The sequence below is a fragment of the Oryzias melastigma genome, linkage group LG1 (assembly GCF_002922805.2).
Source record: "Oryzias melastigma strain HK-1 linkage group LG1, ASM292280v2, whole genome shotgun sequence".
Taxonomy (NCBI): Eukaryota; Metazoa; Chordata; class Actinopteri; order Beloniformes; family Adrianichthyidae; genus Oryzias; species Oryzias melastigma.
In genome coordinates, this window is record NC_050512.1 from 16184467 (window position 1) to 16207150 (window position 22684).

Genomic DNA, 22684 nt, shown 5'->3' on the forward strand with positions numbered 1-22684 from the left:
ACGACCAGGAGAGCGGTGAAGAAGAGCCATCATGCTTTCGTCGGTGGTGGTAACGTAATTATTTGCCCCTTCCTAAACTTTAAAGATTCCTCACAAAAAGATAAAACATAAATTATTAATTTTAAAAATGTGGAATCATTCCAGCCTTTTATCTGAATGGAAATAAAAGTTTTTTTTTTCTTTTTGAAGCAGGTGTAGTAAGACAGCTGGTTTAATTTTTCTGTGTTTTACTCTTTCATATTGTTGCTGGTACAAAATTGTTGCAGGTGGAGAATTCTCCTTTTTGTTTTTTTTTTCTCAGTTTATATTATATTTTTGGTTTTACATTCTGAATGTGTTGGGCTTAACATACAATAAACTACTGATAACAGCACAGCTCAGCTGATGAGTCGTGTTTGCTGGGAATTTCTAAGTGAAGCCTTTAATTAAAAAAGGAAAAAAATCTTTTGGAGGAAGGGACCCTTCACAGACAATCCGTTTGTTTAAAAAAAAATAATAATAAATGCTTCTTATTTTACAAAGTGAATGTACATTTTGAAAAAAAAAGATGATCCACAAAGGTTTCTCTCCTCTGAAAACATTGAGCTTTTCTTTCACAAACCAACCATTTTTGATTAAATGTTTGATTTATTTTGATAAAAACAGCATTGTTTCTCCTGCCATGCCTTTTACATTATTATTATTATCATCAAAAGATAATTTCTTTTTTGAACCGTTTTTCTCTTAGGTATGTCCTCTGATTGACTTACCAGTTTTGTGCAAATGAGTCAACACACACTGTAAACTGACAGAAAAAATTGAACTTTCAAATACAAAGCAATCACTGATGGTTGGTATTTCTATTTTTTGTGGTAATCTTTAATACATCCGACTGATTTAGTAGTTGAAAGGACCATAATGTCAAGCAGCTGGTTACTGCACCTGTCAAAAAAACTAAAGTGATTTATTTCTCTGTCCCTTTTGCTTAATAAACTTTAGACTTCATCGCCAAGTCTGTTCCTCTGTGTTTTATTTTTTTTTTTTTTTTTTGCAATGTGAAACTTGTACTGTTGTTGTGTTTGGTGCATTCACGATAAATCTGGATTTTTTTTAATAATCCGCTGCTGTTTTGAAGTGTGGCGTTCATCTGCAAAAAAGCAGAAAAGTGCTGATTTACTATTTTTTGCCTTTGTCTTTGCTCTCCAGCCCTGCGTGTATTTTTTTCTCCTGTTTTTTAGTCTTCTGGCTTCTTCCCATCTTAAAAACAACAACCACGTGAGGTTAATCACAACGGGGCTGTCTTTTAATTTGAAGGGTCACTGACTGTTGTGAAGTTGCTGCTTAGTGTGGAGGTAAACAACCTGAAAACAGCTGACATGTATGTTCCAAATTTTCTGGGAGCCTGACTAGAATAAAAAGAGTGAACAAACTAAATCTATAATAATAATATTTTAAGTGAAGTGTTAAGAATTTGTTGAATTTCTGGGTCCAGATGGTTTTAAAGTCTACTAGTTTTTTAGTTTTTGAGAAACTCAAAAATTTTTATCTTTTTATAAATACCTTTCATGATATTATGTGGTATGAATAACAAATTTAGACACAGTCAGATCCACTTATTGCATTTTAAGCATTTGTTTACTAAGACAGTGATATTGCAGATTAATAAACATAATAAAATGTGGATATGCCAAGTTCATTTTTATCTGTAGTACACTGTCAGGTTGATGTTTTTTATTTATTATTATTATTATTTTATTTATTTTATAATTTAATATTATTTTACTAGAATATGATGTAAAATTATCTTTAGATGTTAAAACTATGCATAAAAATATAAAGCAGTATGCAAATAGGGGTAAAAGACTATATTTAAAATACAAATAGATCTATAGAATAAAACAAACCAAATATTATATTTTAAAAACAGTCTGTTTAGTAAGAAAATGTTCTGATGTTCGGAGTTTGGTTCTTATATATATATATATATATATATATATATATATATATATATATATATATATAACCAATATTTCTTAATATTGGTTAAAAAATAATGTGTGACTTTTTTTTTAACAATTGTACTTGTAATTATAATTTTTGAATTCCACCTGACAGTGATTATAATCCCCCAACTTTATATAGTTTATATTATTTAATCATATATTTCAGAGCTTTTAATAAATTACACATATGTTGAATTTTCATCGAAATAAAAATAAGTATATTTTAATATGTTTAAATTATTATCATATAACACTTTTGGAAAATTAGTTGATCATAAATATGAAAGTGGTGGTAGATTCATTGGTGTTTGATTTTATACTCACAGCGACCTCTACAGTTCACGTGACAAAAAGAAATAGTCCTCTGTCCCTTTAAGAAAACTGATCACTCATCTGCTGGTGAGCCACGTCTCGCCTAGTTCGTGCGCATGCGCGTCCATCTCACATCCGGGGTTGGTGGCTGTACATAGTGTAAAAACAATTCTTTACACTGTCTCATTATTTGTTCTTTTTTTTCTTTTTACACTTTTCACTCGTACCACGGAGACAGTGGTCGGAGTTTCTTTTTAAACAAAAAGCGTCTGGTCTGAAGTCTTCTCTTAGAGGACGCCGGTTAAGATGAACTTTCTCAGGGGAGTGATGGGAGGGCAGGCTGCCGGGCCGCAGCCCACAGGAGCTGAAACGGTAGGAACCTAGCAATGCTAGCTGGAGCTGACTTTGATTGTCCGATAGGATAAACAAAAAACATCGAAGACATTTAGACAAAATAAAAATAATAAATACGTTCATTTTGGGGCCGAACTTTGATTAATTTGTATGGAAGTGGTAGATAAAAAGCTCTTATCAATGCAAGGCTAATAAGCTAACCTGCTAGCACAATTGATAGTCGTCAAAGTGTCCGTCCGTTATCCTTTGAAATACACTGACATTTCATTAACCAAGACTGTCTTAACCCGTCACTTGGAAGTCACCCTAACCCTAACTTCTACAATTGACATTTTACGACAATTCACGACAGTTTGCATTCATCATTTTAAATGTAACTTTAACGTAAATTGGAGCACTTTGGTTGTACTTTACATTTGTGAATAGTAATATTTAGGATAAATAAAAACATTGTCATATACTAGTTTTCTGTCTATGACGTCACCCCACTAAAAGATAAGACATTTGAATCTTCATCACATGAGGATTCATTTTCAGTTTACACAAGTTTGTCTCTTCTAGCCGTATTGATTATTAAGTATTATTATTTATATATATATATGGCTAAGTTACATGTAAATACAAAGTCTTTTGTATTTAAAGGTAATCAAATTAACTTTTGATTATGAATATGCTGTGCAATAAAACTAATCATTTTTGAGCATTAAACTGTATTATAACAGCTTGTAATTCAACCAAAACTGTTTGTTTATTTCAGATGAATCCCTTAACACAAATTTTGGGGATTCTTTTATTGTTTGTTGGTGAAAAAGTTCATACTTGTATAACAAGTATCCTACAAAAATTTTATGTTTTGTCTGGAAAAATGACTTTGTTTTCTTGTTTGTTGACAGATTCAGAAGTTGTGTGACAGGGTTGCTTCCTCCACACTTCTGGAAGACCGGAGGGACGCTGTCCGGGCCCTCAAAGCCCTTTCTAAGGTATCCAATTAAAGCAAACTATGCAGACGTACATTTTGGTAGGGCCAGTTAAACCTTTTTAGGAACAAACATGCTTTTTCTGTAAGAATGGACAAAGTCCAAGACGTATTTCACCCTTAAATGTCTCTGAAGGAGAGATGATGACGCCTACACTTCAAATATATTTTTTTTAATTCTCTGTTCAAGTGGATGGCCCAATCTGGATTTGTTTGCACATGCTGTTACAAGCTACGGTTACTGTTTGTAAAAGCTCCTTGCAAATATTTTCATCATGAATAGTGACCAGATTTGTCTGTACAAATGTTTACATTATGAACGATGTTTCTGGTCTTTCCCCTTATGTAGTGTGAATTAAAAGATGAAATTGTTTGTAGGACATTTACATTTGAGCTTACATTAAGGCTTCAGTGTTTTATCCACGATAAAGCTAAGTTTATGATTGTTTTGTCTTAAAATAAGAGAACTAAAGAAAACTCGATTTCTGCAGTCAACTTTTAGACTTCCTTTCTAAAATGCTGATCATACAAGAACAGATCTGGATCTTTGTATAACACCATAAAGAAATTATGCTCCTGCAGCTTTCTCTTCTTCTGGCTTGGAGGATTCTTTATCATGAGCTGGGTCCACATTTTAGGCTCTGAATTAGCAATCTAATTCATTTGGCATAAAAAACTAAGGCTATAATTTTATTATTTAAGCTTTATGAGCATTGTTTGCACCAGTGTAATTGGATTTACTTGTACCTTATTTTTTTTTTCTTCATATGCTAAAAAATAATAACAATCAGCTTGTAATAAAATTTTGCTTTTAATCTAATACTAATGAATGTGTGAAAAGTTGTAGGTCTGGTGTGTTACATTTTCTTTTTTTTATATTGAACTCCTGATCAAAGCATTTTTATTTCTTACGGTGAACCTCTTAGTTAAAAGACACTCTAATCTCAAAAAGTTGATTAATAAAATCAGAAATGTTAGGAGATTGAGTTGACGTTGAGAAGCATTTTTTTCCTGTAGACTTAAGTTATTTTTCCAAACCTGCACAAACAAAATGTAATATTATGGGCATATATTTTTGTAGAAATACCGCATGGAAGTTGGCACACAGGCCATGGATCACCTGGTTACCATACTGCAGACTGACAGGTATCTCTCTTTTACTCAGCTTACAGGATAATAAACTTGTATTGACTTGTAATTTATCAGTCAGGCTAAAAAAGACATTTGCAATACCTAAGAATATTTGAATTCTCTTTCCAAATGCTCCAGATCTGACTCTGAAATCCTTGGCTATTCTTTGGACACACTCTACAACATCATCTGCAATGATGAGGAAGAAGAACAAGGTACGCTACCCTATAGGTTTTGTGTTGTTTTTTCGTTTTTCCTGGAATTATTCAGTTTTATTTGATTAATTAATATCAATAATTCTACAGTGATTTTTTTGGATTCCTCTAAAAACTCCAAATTCATGGAACCTTTTAAAAGGAAATTCTACCCACTCTTCAGACAACTAAATAGAGCTATCACTCCCAACATATTGATTAGAAAACTGTTTTGATAAGTTCACAACTAGATTTGATATAGATTTATTTTTCCAATTTTGTTTAAAAACTAATTTTACTTGGAAATAAAAACCAATATGTACAGATAAGAATATAAAATCCACAAAATGGAAACATTTCATAGTAAAAATATGATGCACGGAAATGTATTTGTAAGCTGATCGTGTCTGAATTAAATGGAACCTTTGCTTTAAATATGAATCGATCGAGTCTGTATTGATTATCTAATGGGAAATCATTGGTTTATCATTTGTTTTTAAGTCCAGCCTCATTGAGTAGTGTTGTGTTTGCATGAGTACAAAGGTGGATGATTGTATCAGTTTGTTAGTCTTCAGTCTGCGTTCCCTTCTTTTTATTACCTTCACTAGTGTTGAATGTGTTGCATAAAGGCTCTCATGTCTCTCTTCTCTTTCATGTTTTAACCCCACAGATGAATCAGAAGGTAAATGTCTTTGATTATGCATGATGTCAGCCTCTTTAACCACCACCAGCAGCAGCACATATTATTCATCCATGCATATTGATGTCCCTGCAGTGCCCTAAATTAGGCTGTGGCATGTTCGCACAAAAACCAACAAACTTGTTTCTGACTTGAGACGACCAAACCAAACAACCCTTCTACCCGTCTCAAGGAAGCATAATGTTGTGCCTGTTTGTTGATAAACTGCTGAGCTGTCTCTGCTGTACTGCACATTGACTAACAACAAAAAATATTGCAGTACAGCAAAGCGACACCAAGGTGTTTGGGGTGGTACCATTGACTGTATTTAAGAACTGGACTGTAACCCCTCCTCCTCCCATTCTAAATAAAAAAATAACCACTGACTCCAAAAAGCTAAAATCCCATAGACTTCTATTACTACTCTTTTTAACATATTCTTGCTAATCCTATTGTTTCTGTCCTGAAAGTTATTAAGTGATTATTATAAAAAACATTTGACATATTTTGTGTATGCTTTTAAAAGTGATGCAGAGTTCAATCTAGCTCACTCCTGGTTGGTCAGAGTGGTTGCTATAGAAATACTAACTCGTACCAATTCAAACTATTCACTGCTTTATTGACATTGTCTGTGTTGAAGTCCATGTTACAAAAAAAAAACAAATGATGACTGATTTGACTTAATTTTTTTCCTATGGTTAACGTCATACTCATTCTCTCCAGTTCTCTTATACAGTCAATGGGTGGTACTGGGAATGCTTTACTAATACCACAAAGCTTTCTGAATATTTTGTATGTTCACAATGTGTGTTGTAAAACATAATCCTTACCCCTAAAGACTTCCAAAAAACCTCACAAAAACAGACGTGAAGTCTTTTTTTCCTCATTTTGTTGGACATCATCCATTTAGGTAAAAGTGGTTCGAGACACTCTAGCAGTGTGCTAATGGAGCAATAAAGCTAATGCTATTTTAATGGGTGCAGTAAGTAGTATAATGAGGATAGGAAAATGATATGGAGCTGATTGGAATAAAAAGATACAATTTTTAATGGGATTTTAAGCTTTATAATGTCATGATGACAGATGAATTGAGAAACAGGAAGTGGACCCACTGCCTTTGAAAATGTTTTTCTGTTTCTCATCCCTGTTGATGCAACAAAGATTTTAAACTGTTGATTCACACTCTACGTCCATTGGGACATATGTTCAAAGACTTAACCGCTCGAGTTTTCCATGTTTCTTGTCAGACGAGAATACCCAGAAGCAGACGGACGACCTCGGCGCCCTGTTTACAGAGAAGTTCATTCAAGATCCCGAGCGCATCACGCTGCTCCTCACCCTTCTGGAGGTACGGTCCTGTTCTTGGATGATTGCAGACAGATTGCTTTTAATTGAGTTTAACTGTCGGCGGTGGGGTTTCAGGAGTTCGACTTTCACGTGCGTTGGCCTGCGGTGAAACTGCTGACAGCTCTTTTGAAGAGTCAGGGCACCCAAGTGCAAGGCATCATTCTCGTCAGCCCCATGGGTAAGTCTCTTCTCATTCACTCAGATTTTACTGTTTATTCCAGCTGTTAACAATCCATTCATATCCTTTAAACTTAAAAAAAAACAAAAAACTATCGATTTTCCCTCGCAGGTGTTTCCAGATTAATGGACCTGTTAGCAGACTCCAGAGAAGTAATTCGCAATGACGTGAGTGCACTTCATTTCATTGCCCATCGTGAAATATTTGTCAGACTCTGGACAGTCATGTTGTCTGCCTCCTACAGGGCTTGCTGCTACTCCAGCAGCTGACCAAAGGCAACGCAGCCATTCAGAAAATTGTGGCCTTTGAGAACGCCTTTGAGCGCCTCTTAGATATCATCACGGAGGAGGGCAGCAGCGATGGAGGTGAAAAGGGTCCTGCATGCAGAACTGTTGCAACCTTTTTTTCTGTGTCCTGAATCCCCCCCCCTCGTTCCTTTGTTGCAGGTATTGTGGTGGAGGATTGTTTGTTGTTGCTGCTCAACCTGCTAAAGAACAACAGCTCTAACCAGAACTTCTTTAAGGAGGGCTCTTACATCCAGAGAATGAAGCCCTGGTTTGAGGTTGGGGATGATAACTCTGGCTGGTCTGCACAGAAGGTCACCAACCTCCACCTCATGCTGCAGGTAGCACCAAAGAGCTCAGAGGAATTTTGAATGAACTCTTATTGCTCTGCAGAAACTATGTCCTAAAAATCAACAGCTTTTTTTTTTTAATTTTTGTTAAAACTGCATAAACATAATCAAAAGACCACTGGGAATCCTTTTACAATAGATCAAAAGATGATCGGAATGGGACTTCAAGGAAATGCATGCTAAAAAATGAAGAATAGTAACATTTAATATGTAAAAAAAGAATGGAGTCCAAACAATCTTTTAATTCCCAGCTGGTGCGAGTGATGGTTTCACCAGTGAACTCCCCTGGAGCGACAGCGAGCTGTCAGAAGTGCATGTTCCAGTGCGGCCTGTTGCAACAGTTGTGCACCATCCTCATGGCCACCGGTGTGCCCGCTGATATCCTAACAGAGGTAACTGCAGAGAGCGTGAATATTGACCTGGCACAGTGACCGTATGGCACGACACTAACAAAAACTTTCCCTGGACTGTTTCTTTCCAGACTATAAACACCGTTTCAGAAGTGATCAGGGGGTCACAGATCAACCAGGATTACTTTGCGTCCGTCAACGCCCCTTCAAACCCTCCACGGTAATGAAAGCAGTTTGTTATCCTCAAGCAAAAAAAAAAACACTTTTTTTAATGTGCAATCTTTGTTGTTTGTGTCTGCAGACCAGCCATCGTGGTGCTGCTCATGTCCATGGTGAATGAGAGGCAGCCGTTTGTGCTTCGCTGTGCAGTCCTTTACTGTTTCCAGTGTTTCCTCTACAAAAACCAGAAGGGTCAGGGGGAGATCGTGGCTACACTACTTCCCTCAACCATCGATGGTATGTTTCAATCTGTTTCTCACTGCCATTATTTGCATATAAATATCTATTTAATTGGGTCTATTCTCTCCCCCTTTAGCCAACTCTATCTCAGCCGGCCAGCTCCTGTGTGGAGGTTTGTTCTCAGCAGACTCTCTGTCTAACTGGTGTGCGGCCGTGGCCCTGGCCCATGCTCTCCAGGATAACCTCACTCAGAAGGAGCAGCTGCTCCGAGTTCAGCTTGCCACCAGCCTGGGCAAACCCCCCGTGTCCCTGCTGCAGCAGTGCACCAACATTCTGTCCCAGGTAGGACATCGTAGTACCGACGGGACAAGCTTGTTGCGTGCGTTGTCTTAGCATAAAACCAGTGAATGAATCAACAAAGATCAATGCTGAGTTATAAACCGCAATGAGAAGAACCGTGTTGTATTGTTGTGGTTTTGCAGGGTGATAAGATCGTCCGGCGGGTGAGTAACGTGCCTCTGTGTGTACATGTGTGTTTGGGTGGCACCTGTTATTTCAGCTTGGCAGAGGAGTAGGGGTCTCTGTGACCCGCTTGTTGGTGGACTTTGCTTCCCTTTGACTCCTTAGCGGCACGCTTTTTTACTGAAGTCTATAACCCAGCGATATATTTATTTATTTTTAGGTAGCAAAAAGTGAAATGACCAGAAATGCCAAAAAATATATAGGATTGTGTCCAGTGGTGAAATGTGAAACTCAAGTATGAAACAGGCGGAAGGAGGACAGCAACTGCTTGTAGTTGTCCTATTTTGTTTGACCTCCTAACCTTTGCTTTGTGCTTTGACCTTGGATTGTTCCCGCACTTCGCTTATTTGGGGCATTTTTCACTTTCCAGCTAGGGCTCTTTGGAGTCGGCAGAGCTGGTGGCTTTTATTTCTAATTCCTATCATGCAGTATAATTAAGGCTTGTGTTGGACTTTTGACTGACTCTCATCGTAGATCTGAAGAGTGTGGACTTGTAGTGTTTGTTTTAAGCAGTTTTTGTTGACCTGTTGTTTTCAGACCATTGACTGTACATAAAAACTGGACTGAATGAGTGTGACATCACCCATACAAAATGGTTTACATCCAGCTCTAACTTAATGAAATCAATTCAGTTTTTTGGCCCTGTTACGGTGTATTCACACCAGACGCGTTTGGCATGTCAAATTTGCGTTTGCTGCCTCACTTTTGGCCCGCGTCAAATTTACTGCTGGACACCTTGACACCCCAGCCGCAGAGCAACCGCTGAAGAACTTCATTTGTTGACCACATCATGGAAAACATGGATGATGTTGAGCAACTTGCTTGGGTCCATATGTTTTGGAGTGCTCACTCGCTTGCTCTGTCCATCGGGTGGCTAGCTAGCGTAACGGGCTGATCGCTCCAGCTCCATGGGCTCTGTGACACGCTGGCAACGTGTCCAGGATGTACCCTGCCTTCACCCAACAATAGCTGGGACAGTCTCCGTCAGCCCCGCAGCCTCAGCGGATTAAGAAAACAGATTACTTGTATTGAGCGGCCATATTGAATGTTTATTTCTACCCTTTGATTTGGTCACTGAAAATGTCACATTCCCAAAGCGGAGTCCCTGATTGGTTGATGCAACTTTGACACGCCTGACACCCAAATTGCTCTGCAAGACCTCAAATTGCATCGCACATTGACAACATTGAAATTTGACGCCTCCGCCACACAAACCGTGTCTTGTGTGAATCCACCATTAGAGCCAGACATCGTCGGTAAGCCATGATTGGTCTGTGTCGGTCTGAGTTGACATTTCTATGGCAACCACTCTCACCAATCAGGAGTGAACCTTTTGGAAGTCTACAACCCTATCACCTGAAAGAGAGGTCAAGTGAATCTGTCAGACGTTTTGAACGTGAGACAAAATGCTTTAATTGAGAGCATTGGTCCGTTTATAGCTGAATAACTTGCACTACAGAAAATGATTTTAATAAATTGGCTTAGCAGGACTATATATATAAAAAAGTACCAAAGCAAGAATGGTTATTCTGGTAATAACTGAGTCATAGCTGTTTATTTCTTAATGAAAGTCTGTGGGATTTTGGGTTCTTGGAACCAGCGTGTACACACTGTTTGGAACACAACGTTGAGAGGGGTCACTCAGTCCAGTTCTCATGTACAGTCATGGGTCAGACTAACGTTGGTTTGGGTATAGTGGTGGACCATTGCATGTGAACAAGCTGCTGGAACAGGCTAGATTATTTCATTTCAGTTGTATCTAACAGGGTAGAAGTGCAAATTTTCAAAATGTCACCCTATTGTAGACTAATTAAACCGTATGGTTGAGACACACTAACAGTAATGGTCTGGGAAACTCTGCTTTCTCATTTGTGTGTTTATGTATTTAAGCTTATATAACTGCTGAGACAGTTTTTCTTAAATTACTTTTACTCAATCTTTGAAGCCGTGTTACTATTTTATAGATTTAAATGTTAGTATGTACAATCCAATGGTTAACATGACTCTGGTCACTGACAGGAGCAAGAAAAACATAAACTGGAAACTAGATTTTCCTGTAAGAGTTTGTGACTGGAAAAAGGTGGTTGTGCAGGTTTTTTTGGTCTTTTTCTTATCTATAAAAGCGACTTTTCCTTGATATGTAGACATCTCTTTGATAAGGACACTAACCTGTGATAATGTCTTAGATTAGATTAAAATGAATCGTTTTTTTCGCATCGTTTAGAAAACGCTGTTTTTGTAATGTAGCCAACTTTCATTGACTTTTAAATGTTTTTTTGGACAGATTGATGTGTATATTTGTTTATGGCTATTCTCCCAGTAAAGCTGTATATTACTGTTAAAGAACTGAATTCATTCATATTTACTTCAATTAATGGTTCAACAGAAAATTGTAAAAGAAAACTTTTCTAAAATAATTAAGTTTTGTTCTGTAAGTTAGTTCTCACATAATTAATGATTGGAAATAAATAAAGGCAGAAATTTTAGGAATATTATTTATTTTAACCATGTTTGAACCATGTTTTAAGAGATTTTAAGTTTTTTTATACTGAATTCATACTTTGAATTATTTCTGGTTGAGAAATTTTCCATCAAATAAATTACAGTAGATTTTTTACTTTTAGTTTTTCATAAAAATATTATCTCCCCACTCTGCTTTTTAGTCTTAAAATTGAAACTAAATGAAAACCTGAACTCATTTCTGTCCTTTTGTTTGATTTAATTTTGCATTGCGTCACATTTGGAGACTAAAGCGACAAAGGTGATTTTTGTACGTTCTCCTAATTCCCTAAACCTTACCTCCACATGTGTGTGAAAGCACACACATGTGCAGGAAAATAGTATCTGCTTGGCATCCATTGCTTTAGTGAAGGAAAGACATGTATCCTTTGTTGGTGCATGCTGCGCATTATTTAATCATTATAAACACAGAAATTAAGATGAAATGAACATAATTTTTTCATCCAAATTAAACAATTATATTTTATTTCTTCCTTTTGATTAAGGCCCAAATGTTTATTATTATTCTGCCTGACCAAAAAAATCCTAACAGTAATTTCAGCTAATAACTAAATTCAAAAGTACAGTTTAGTCGCTCAAAAACAAAATTCTAGTTTAGTACAGTTTACTACAAATTAATGTTTGTCTAATTTTATTCAGATTGTTTAAACAGTTCAAAGAAACTTCCTCCAGTCTAAGGAACAAACACTGAAAAAATTTTTAAAATTCACTTTTAACAGGAAGACAGGACGAGCTTAACCAGACTGAGGGAAGCTGTTATCTGCTTCAACCGGTTCCTCTGAGAGGACTGGTAGAACTGCAGCAGAACTGGGAGGCAGAACCGCAGTGTCTGACTTTGCAGGAATGTAACGTGACCAGTGAATCGTGGAGTTTCATTATCTAGAAAATGTTCTTCTTGAAATGGTGGAAAACCTACAGTCTAGTTCAGGGATGGGCAACTTCAGGCCTCGAGGGACAGTGTCTGCATGATTTCCAGATATCCAAGCCCTGCTCTTGACTGATTACCTGGTTCAGGTGTGTTCAGCCATTTAGACCATGACATTTTTTTTCTCACAAATAAATAAATTAATGTCAGTGAGTTAAAATATAAGTTCAGAGTCTGTTTTTGGCCAGGCAGAGAAAACATTTTTCATTAATTATCAAACACAATTTTACTATTAGTTCCTTTCCTTCTCATTCAACAAAAGTGAGCGCTGCATGAGTAAATCCACTCCCATGATGCTTTGCTCTACAAGAATGATTGAAATTATAAGTCTGAACAAAATGTTATTATAGCAAATACTACACTTGTTTTTTTTTTTGTTTTTTTTTTTTGCATGTTTGTTTTTGTTTTAACATTTAAAACGCCCAAACTGTTTGGTGTTGGCTTGAATAGATACTAACATTTGGCATCATTTGACTGCCATAACAATGAGTCCATAACATTTTATTATTCATTATTCATATGTTTTGTTATTTTTGTTTGTGTTTGGCCTCCAAATACTTATTTAAAGCTAATTTATTTCAAATATTGCCATCCTCTGCTTGATTTTAGGGTTGGTCGTTTGTTATTTTGTGCTTTGAAAACCATTATTTGAAATATTACGGGGTGTTTTGTGGGTTTAGATGAACTCTGAAACTGATTTTTAACCTTTTTAACTCCAACTTTTGTGTTTAGTTCTTTGGGTCTGAAGTCTCTTTGTGTACGCTCTCTCAACTTTTGAGGTCTAACACGCTTTTGATGCCTCTGCTCACAACTCAGAAGCTCATCCTCAGACTCATGGTCTTGTTCTCTGCAGGGCAGCAAAGTTCAGACCAGGGTGGGCCTCCTGATGCTGTTGTGCACATGGATCAGCAACTGTCCCATTGCTGTCACGCACTTCCTGCACAACCAGGATAATGTTCCCTTTGTATCCTTCATCACTGCCTTTTTTACCGTCCTCCCTGTTGTATTTATTGCTGTGGAGGGTCACCGCTCCTCCAGAGGTTTCCCCTGAATCACAAGCCTTGACTCTGAATCCTGCAGCTGACGGCTCAGATCTCTGAGAACCTGGGAGAAGACGAGAGGCTGGTTCAGGGCCTTTGTGCGCTGCTGCTCGGCATCTGTATCTATTATAATGATAACTCACTGGAAAACTACACCAAGTATGTTTTTTTGAGTCGATTTAACGTCACCGTCCAGTTAAAAGTTTGAGTTCAGCAAAGATTTTTCCTTTTGTCTTCTTTAGGGAGAAGCTAAAGCAGCTGATTGAGAAGCGCATCGGAAAGGAAAACTTTGTGGAGAAGCTGGGCTTCATCACCAAACATGAGCTGTATTCGCGGGCGGCCTTGAAGCCACAGCCCGTCTTCCCGTCGCCGGAGCAGATGCTGTTCGACCACGAGTTCACCAAGCTGGTCAAAGACCTGGAGGGTCAGTGATGCTGCCGACCACATGTACAAGTGATGGTTTGATGTAATTTCCTGGTTAGAGCTCTAAAAATGCTCCTCATCACAGGTGTGATCACCAAAGCGGTTCACAAGTCCAGTGAGGAGGAGAAAAAGGAGGAGGAGGTGAAGAAGACGCTGGAGCAGCACGACAACATCGTAACTCAATACAAGGAGCTGATCAGAGAACAAGTTAGTACCCTTTAAAAAATGTTGCACAACAGTTGTGTATATGTTGCCGTCTCCAGATAACAGCAGAGTTTCAACTGTGTGTCTCAGGATGCTCAGATCCAGGAGTTGAAGGAGCAGGTAGCATCTCTGTCCTCCCAGAACGAGCAGATGCAGGCTACGGTCACACAGCAGCTGTCCCAGATCCAGCAGCACAAAGACCAGTACAACATCCTCAAGCTGAAACTGGGTCAGTCCTCAACAATACAATGTTCCCTCTGGTTTTACAGTTTCTATTACTTTTTTTCATTTTTAACAGTTTATAAATGAAAACAAACTTAACTGGAACCCTCATTTTTTGTTGGGTGTTTGTGCTAAAGAGTTGGTTTTGTTATAATAGAAAAATCATTCATCAGAGTGGAGGGATATTCATTTAGCCTCTGAGGGAAATAGTCCCGCTGGAATTGAGGACAGAATTTGCTGTGTTTTTATTTAAAGTTTGAAATGTTTTAATCCCCAATTTCTAAATTGTTCCCCCCAAAAAAACAAAAATTTACTTTTCTCTAAGTTCTTTTTTCTTCAGATTTTTAAATAAAAGTTTTAAAGAAACTATTAATACATTACTTTAAATCTTTAACAATTCTGGTATGAAACTTTGCTTATTATTGTATTATTTTGTTTTTGTTTTTTCTAATAATGTAAAAGCAAAGTAACTTAATCTTAACTTTCTACCAACCTCTTGCTCAAAAACTTCCCATCAACCCCTCTGACCAATCCCCTGCGACTTGGCCTCTCTAGGCATTCTGGGTAGTGTAGTTATATCACATACTATGACTTTTGTTCTTCCTAATGCACCTTATTCTCCAAAAAATACTATTATCCTAAAATATTTTCTTGAGTTCTTTTTATGAAATATCATATTTTCCGTCTGCAAATTCTCCAAATTGGCTTCAAAGCAGTGTAGTGGTTAGCAGTCTGGCCTAACAGTGAGAAGGTTCAAATCCCGGCTGGGTGGATAGAAATCCTTCATATCAAACTCTTGTTTGCCCTTTCAGAGCTTAAAGGGACATTTCTTCCAGACATTTTGTGCTGAGTAAAAAAGGCTCTTAAACTTTATTACTAAACTTTAGTGGATCATATATTTATATTGCAATTTCTTCCACCTTTCTTGTATGTTTAAACAGCAAAATTGTCCTTCTCAGCCCTCTATAAATATCAAAACTCTTGTTTTATTTTAGGATTTTATTCAGTAAATAATTCAAGTATAAATGTGTGGCGTCACATGGGTGTGTCTTAAAGGTTCGTATGTTTTAGAGTCCAACTGTGTGATTAAAGTGAGTTTGTGTTTATCTTCAGGTAAGGAGAGCCAGAGTCAGTCCAGCAGCAGTCAGGGGGACAGCTCTCAGGTGAACGGGCTGCAGACTGAGGAGCTCTCTCAGCTCCGAGAAGAGCTGGACGAACTCCGGAAGCAGCACGCAGTCCTACAGACGCAGCTCGCCGAACGAGACGCACTCATCACCACCCTGGTTAGTAGATCTAGAAGAGTGTGTGTGTGTTAGGAATGATTACAAAAACTTTCATGAAATCAAACCAATAAACAGAATAATTTCTGCTGATGATAAATGTGGCCTACATTTTAAACTGAAATAAACCTGAAACTTTGAAATCTGGAAAAATTATTTGAATCAATTTTTGTCATCAATTGTTTTAAGTCTAAACAAAATCTACTTACAGTTCAAACTTAAATGTTTATAGTCTTAAATTGAGGTTGATTTCTGGCATTTATTGTGTTTCTTTTGTTTCTTGTAACTGTAGCAGTCGAGCTCCCAGACGACAGAGAGCCCAGCAGGAGGATCAGACAACACAGAGCTGCAGCAGGTGAAATGGGACCTTTTTTGTATGCTGAATACACTGAAAAGATCAGGTTCTAACATAGTGTTTTGTTGCAGAAACATTGTTCTCAGGTGCAAGATTACATCATCATGTTTGTCTTGGAGACTTTAAAAATAAAGCTATAGCAAAAATGTGGTAAAGAGCACATCCCTGAATGCAGGAATGGCACAGGGCATTGTGTTGAGCATTCATCCTCTTCACTTTGTTTATTGTTTTTAGTTGTTAAATTACACAATCGGTATGGACTGTTGCTCAGACACAAAATTCGCCACGTTAAAAAAAGAGAGGATCAGAGCAGATGGACGATTTGAACCGTTTCCATCTCAAACAGTTCAGAGGAATTTAGTCAAGGACTCAGTCGCTTTCCAAATTTAGTGCATTTGTCTACATTAAAAATTCCTTTTTAAATACCGCTGTATTTTTCTTAAATTATACGTTTTCTGTCTTTTTCATCCAAAATCTAAAGATTTATTTGAGTTTTTTTTTATTTTCAAGAAAAAAGCCTCACAAATCAGCTGCTGAGTTTCCGTCTTGCTGTGTGGGACTTGATCTATGCGCTACTTAACACCCCACCTGTGGTTTTGACACAAACCACCAGTTCTGAGAAACTCAGTACTGTTGTTCCAGCAGGAAGGATCAACTCACTCAGTGGGCTATGAATTACAGAGCTTACTTTGACGCTGAAGCTGTGGTGAACCTTTATTTACCTCTTAAGAGTCAAAGATATAACAAAAAGTTTTTGACTCCTTTTGAGTTTGATATTTTCACCTTAAAACTCTTTATTCTTTTATTTATTTATTTTCATTTTGCCATAAAGTTTTAACCAATTTGATCTAAAATCATACAAATAAAACTTGTGTAGAAAATCTCAAAAATGTCTAACAAACTCCCTTTTTAGCCTTAAATAAAAATATTTAGTGTAAGTCTTGATAAAGTCTGCTGACATTTGGACAACAACAAAGTTAAATGCAGTCAAAGTGTTGAGCCTTTTTCTACAGATATTCTTGTAACTGGTTTAAAATAAGATGGCTCTACAAAACACGCGTGGCCCTCACTAAAAGCATCATTTTTCTTAAGCTGAACGCAATTATTTATTTATTTTAGGTCATTCATTCATCTTCTTGGCTGCTTTGTCCCTTATTTTGGATCAGTTACATGGAATTTATTTGTACTTTTTTATATGTTTATGTATATGTTTTTTTTTAAATGTACCAGTATTATTTTTAAATACTTTATTTTATTCGTACATGGATTTATTAGGCTGTTTTTAAATAGTCTTGTCTTGGGTTTGCAATTTCATGCATTTTATTTGCCTGCAATCACTATTGGTGTTTCTGACACAAATGTGTATCAGGTCTGTGATGTAAAGGCGCTGAAGAATAAGGTAAGTGATTGATTGCACTGGTAAGTCTGGGAGGTCAAACCAAAACATGAAGAGTCAAAGCACATCTGTCATTGATGAAATGGACAAAAAGGTCTTTGAAAACTCTCTGGAGCGTCCATCAACTCTTTGGGGTCAAAGGTCAACTGCACTATGCATTTTAAAGCAAAGACTATCTAATGCTGTATTTAAAGATTTAGACATAAATGGTTTTATATTCTTCACAGATATAGAATAACCTCATTTCTGCTGGATTCAATCCAAAAGGCACTAACGTGAGTTTTCTTCTCTTCTGTTGCTGCAGGAACTGGAGGCTTTAAGGAGTCAGGTTCAGTCCCAGTCCTTAGAAATCAGTCATCTAAAGACGGAGAGACAGGAGCTGCTCAGAAGAGCAGAAGCTGAGGTGAAAAACCTGAAACTAGTTAAAGAATGATCAAAAGTTTTCTTTATTCATTAACTTTTTTTTTTTCTAATATGATCTTCAGTCATCTAACGCAGCATCCCCCAGCGACGGCTCATTAGACGCCAGTGCAGTAGCAGAACTTGAGAACAGACTGGCAGCACAAACATCTGAGACAGAGAAGATGAAGGTGTGTAATCATACCTAAAGACATGCAGGTTTTTGTTCTGTTTGTTTATCCTCCACACTGTTCATTAACCTGTAGAGAAGCGTGGTTGAGCTGGAGCAGCAGCTGGCTGCAGCCACAAGCACGGCGGCGATCCTGCAGACAGAGAAGGAGAAGCTGCAGTCTGAGGTCCAGGAGTCCAAGAAGGAGCAGGACGACTTGCTGATGCTGCTGGCAGACCAAGACCAGAAGATCCACAGCCTCAAGAAGAGACTCAAGGACCTGGGACAAATGGTACGAAAACCATCTTAGTCCTTGACATATGGCAGATGTATACCTACTAGAGCTGTAGATTAGTATTTAAGTGACCATCCAATTTTGACTTACAAATCAAATCACAATTTTTACTATTCAATATATTATGTTGGAATGGTTTTCTATTTTACTGGATGTATAAAACTAGTGCTGTCAGTCGATTTAAAAATACTAATCAGATTAATTACACTTGTGGGTTGTGATTAATCTCGATAAATCACAATGTTTTAATGGGTAAATTTTATGAAAGTCAAATCTCAAAAAGTGTTTTTACTCAAATTTTCAGAAACAGATGGCCAATATCCAAACATTTGAGCTTCATTTTTTTTATTCTGCTTTATTTTTTAGCTTCAATGAGACTCAGCTTTGTCATCTCTTTGCTGTAGTTAGACTGTGACTCTCTCCTTGCAGGTGGAAGATGAAGACGACCTCGACACCAAGGATCAGACATCAGATGATGACGATGATGAGGACGAGGATGAAGATGAGTAATAACAGAAAATGGAGAGGAAGAAAAGACTCATCAGAAGAAACTGAACACTACACATGGAAGCAGTTTCTTTCCCAGCTGCCACATTGTCTTCATTTTTCTTTGTTTTGGCGCATTACATGCACTTGTTTATTTTTATTTTTTTTGTTCAAGTTAAAGTTTGCCAACAGTTCCATTTTCAGTGCAGTTTAGACATTTCAGTGCATTCATCTCATCGACTTTATTTGGTTTTGGACTTCACAAGTTTTGTGTTTATTATAAAAAATATGTAAATGAGCTAAAGTGTTCATTTGAACACATGAGTTGTCTGAAAACACAGAGGAGTCTCCATTTAGAGCATTGAGTGCAGGTATGAGCTGAGATTAGAAAAAGTGACAAATGTGCTGGTGAGGATTACCTGCGACACTCTTCATCCTGGATTCGTCCTTCCTCGCTGTCGGGTTAAAGTTCGCATTCCAACCCATAGAGTTGTTGTGTTCCACTGTCATGGCTCAGGCCAGCCGCTCTGCAATATGCTGCAAAACACCGACCAGAACATGACCCGTCAGAGAAATTCTTTTTGCAGCGTTCTGTTCAGTACTGGTATCCAGCTTCTGTATGATATTGTGTAACTTATCAATCTACGAGCCACCTTGAAATGAATAAAATAATCTAAATGTGGGCCGTATAGAGGAATATTTGTTAATTAAATTTTAATAAATCCACTGTGAGACTTGTCTTTTGAATTTACTGTGTTGATTTAAGATGATAAAGTCAGTGCATATCTATTAATAGTACATTTTATGCTTTAATTTTCTTTAAAAACAAATGTTGCAATGAAAAAAACCTAATACCTCATATGTTTTATTGTGGAATTTGCTATTTTCAAAAACGTATTCTAATAGGGTATGGCCTTTATGTATAAAATAATTTACATTTTTGGATTTATTGTTTTAATGCAGCTTATTATTAGTTACTAAAAAGTAGTTGCACGTGCTTGTAGTGGGAAAAAAAAAAACAAAAAACAGGGAGCCCAGTAATCGGCTTTGAGGAACACCAGTAAAGGTCAAGGTATTTGTTGTAGCTATGATGCTTTGGAAAGTATTTCTTGTTGCGCAGTTGAAAAATAGTCAGTGTTTGTGTTGATCAATGTATGTGCACTGGAATATTAATATCTTCAAGAACATATTTTAAAAAACGGTCTACTAAGGAAAATCTTAATGAGTGGTATTTTATTTTGAAAAGAAGCTAAAATAAATGTCTTCCTCCAGAGAAAACATCAACCTCAGCACATCTATGAAGACTATCCTTCACCCAGGATGCCTACATAGCAAAATATGAAAAAATCTGCTCTTTTCCAGCATTTAAAAAAAATAAGTCTTCAATCTTCTATGACAACTTCCTGTGTGGATGGGTGTGTTTAGAAGAGCTCTGCACTATCAAGAACAATAGAACATTCCTGCTTCGATTATATTTTCTTTATAACCAACAGCAAGAACTTAGAAAAGTAAAATATAGTAAGGCTTAAAAACTGGAATAAATAAAATTTCAGCGTAAATTTTTACAAAGCTTCCTGTAATGACCGAGTTTCACCTCTAGATGGCAACAAATCCCTTGATATAAACAGAAAAGTTGAGCTTTGGTGTGGTTGCGGTTTAGATAAACTTAAGAAAATCCTTTAAAAATATTCGTTTTAACTCTGGAAGCTAAAGATAGCTATTGGTTCTCAGCGCTCAGATTCATCAGTTCGATTGTCATAGCATGCCTTAAGTTTAGAAGGAAACTGCTGTGCTGACAGCATGTCACTCAAGTCCTGCAGACAAACTGATGTTCAGCTCTTTATCTCTTCTGTGCTCCTGCTTGCAGACCAATTATGGAGATTCTGAAGGTTCTCCAAAATCTCCAGAATCCATGCATAAAACCTGTCGTAATGCAATTAAGATTTTCTGGAGTTTGATTGATTTAGTAAAAAAAATAAATAATAAAAATGCACATTTCACCTTAAAAGCTGCCCATGAAGGTAGGTTAACTGAAGCAACTGATGGGTGAATCACTGAGGTTATTTTTTTAGGTTTGTTCAAATTGTTTTGCACAGATTAACCGGAAACCCATGTGAGGGTGGATTAATCAAGAATCTCCATATCTTTTTAAATATCTACCCCCTAAAAGTGGTGAATAAAAGCTAACATTTTGATTAATATATATATATATATATATATATATATATATATATATATATATATATATATATATATATATATATATATTAAATTGTTTGTGCTTCTGATATTTTCACAAATGATTTGATGGTTTGTTTTGTTAGTGAGACTGATGTTTTTGTGTGACATATTCCAGCTGACTTTTGGGTTCTTATTTTGAAAATCTTTCATTTGTGGCGCGTGCAGCCGACCTGATGTCCTGGCCCCTCCCTCCCGCTCTTCCTCGCGCTCGTCCTCCTCTGTCTCTCCTCACATCCACCTTCATCCACCGCCCTCCTCTTCTGTCTTGTTTCCCGCGGCGGAGGTGGGATGTTCCTGTGAGTTCCAGCTTTTTGTTTGTTTGTTTGTTTGTTTGTTGTTCTTTTGTCCATCCACATCTGGGACCGTCAAGGTGAAACAGGGCAGCATGACTTTCTCCATGGTGTTATAACGCCGCTCCCGTCAAGAGTGCCTGAATAATACTCATAAAAAGCCAACAGGAGCAGCGTCGCCTCCTCCCGTCCTCCACCTGCTGCCTCCGCCTGCGCCCCATGACTGTTTCGAAGGTGAGCTCCCCGCAGACGGAGCTCCATCCCGGGGAGCAGCGCCGCCACGAGCGGACTGCTGTCCGGGGTGGAGCCGGGTCCCCCACCCACACCACCCATCCCCTCCAGCTGTCAAACATCCCAATCAGACATGCGACTTACTTTACCCAACACTAATTAATAAAAATATAGACTCACTTTATAGCAAAAATCGATATCAAATTATCAAAGTATTTCTTTTTACTTGCTAAGTCACAAATTGCCCTTCTGTGACTCTGTGAAGTGACGTCATCTTTGTTTATTTTGTGATGAAACAGAATGAAAAACTAACATTTTTTTGTTAAAAAAATAATCATATATTTTATACTAAAGACCTGCTCCAATGGACATTGTGTTTTGGGCGTTTTTAACATATTTTTCTCATAATGGAGGAGACATGTAACAAAAATTAAGTTTAAAATGGCATTTCTGACTATTTCTGCTTTCAAATTGCTGTGAATCAGGAGCAGACCAAAAAATGCCATTGGAAAAAGCTTGTATTTTTGACATACTACAGTTGAGCCACAATAAGCTCCTGCTCCGCTCCATTCTGATCCATGATGTATGTGTTTGTTTTCCTCATCGGAGCTGAAATCAGGTTTAAAACTATAAACCTGGATGTTAACCTGTCCGAGCTGGATAGCTTCAATATGGCTCAACATTTTTGTTGCACCCTAATGTTAGATTGGGGTTGTGAGTGGCTGTTAGCCACAGAGTGTCAACAAAGGGATGATGGGAAAAGAGGGTTGGCTTACTCTGTAAACAGTCTGCCCGTAGAGAGAACTTTTTAATGAACTCTTGTTGCTCTACAGAAACTATATCCTTGAAACAGTAAAAAAAAAAAAAAAAAATTGGCTAAAAACAGCATAATGAGAGTTAAAAAAGCAAAAAACAAAACAAAAAAACACTGGGAACCTTTTTTTTTCCAAAAGATAATAGGATAATAGGACTGGGAGTTTATTCAAGCTCAAATATTTCATATTTTTAATTTTCTCGACTTTATATGTTTCTTTTTAGTGTTGGATTTCTTTAGTTCCAAATAATGTTTATTTCACTTGAAAAAATATGAGACCCTAACTTTTAATTAGACTCAAATTTAATGTACATTAAAGAACAATGGGGAAAAGGG

At 37.1% G+C, this 22684-nt stretch overlaps 2 protein-coding genes across 5 annotated transcripts in view; both read left to right on the top strand.

The window, feature by feature from the left end:
* The first annotated feature begins 2273 nt into the window (after window positions 1-2273).
* Window positions 2274-19791, top strand: uso1 (USO1 vesicle transport factor). Of its 4 annotated transcripts, XM_036212344.1 has the most exons (26): window positions 2274-2666; window positions 3542-3628; window positions 4706-4770; window positions 4894-4970; window positions 5620-5631; window positions 6876-6976; window positions 7051-7153; window positions 7265-7320; window positions 7398-7518; window positions 7600-7778; window positions 8039-8179; window positions 8269-8357; window positions 8439-8593; window positions 8673-8878; window positions 9019-9039; window positions 13357-13467; window positions 13584-13702; window positions 13786-13967; window positions 14052-14173; window positions 14261-14399; window positions 15506-15675; window positions 15965-16027; window positions 17728-17826; window positions 17909-18013; window positions 18089-18283; window positions 18716-19791. In XM_036212344.1, the coding sequence occupies exons 1-26, from the start codon at window positions 2601-2603 to the stop codon at window positions 18794-18796; spliced, it is 2865 nt and encodes a 954-aa protein (XP_036068237.1). In that variant the 5' UTR covers window positions 2274-2600; the 3' UTR covers window positions 18797-19791. The 4 variants fall into 4 exon arrangements, with proteins under 4 accessions (XP_036068237.1, XP_036068241.1, XP_024145419.1 ...); XM_036212348.1 differs by lacking the exon at window positions 5620-5631; XM_024289651.2 differs by lacking the exon at window positions 9019-9039 and having other exon boundaries at window positions 2275-2666.
* Window positions 19792-21154: 1363 nt separating this feature from the next.
* The window catches only part of coro2a (coronin, actin binding protein, 2A), a 45784-nt gene continuing 44254 nt past the window's right edge, over window positions 21155-22684 (top strand). Inside the window, exon 1 of the mRNA XM_024289649.2 lies at window positions 21155-21537. Coding sequence (XP_024145417.1) covers window positions 21523-21537 — 15 coding nt within the window. The 5' untranslated portion in view covers window positions 21155-21522. The remainder of the gene's footprint in view (window positions 21538-22684) is intronic.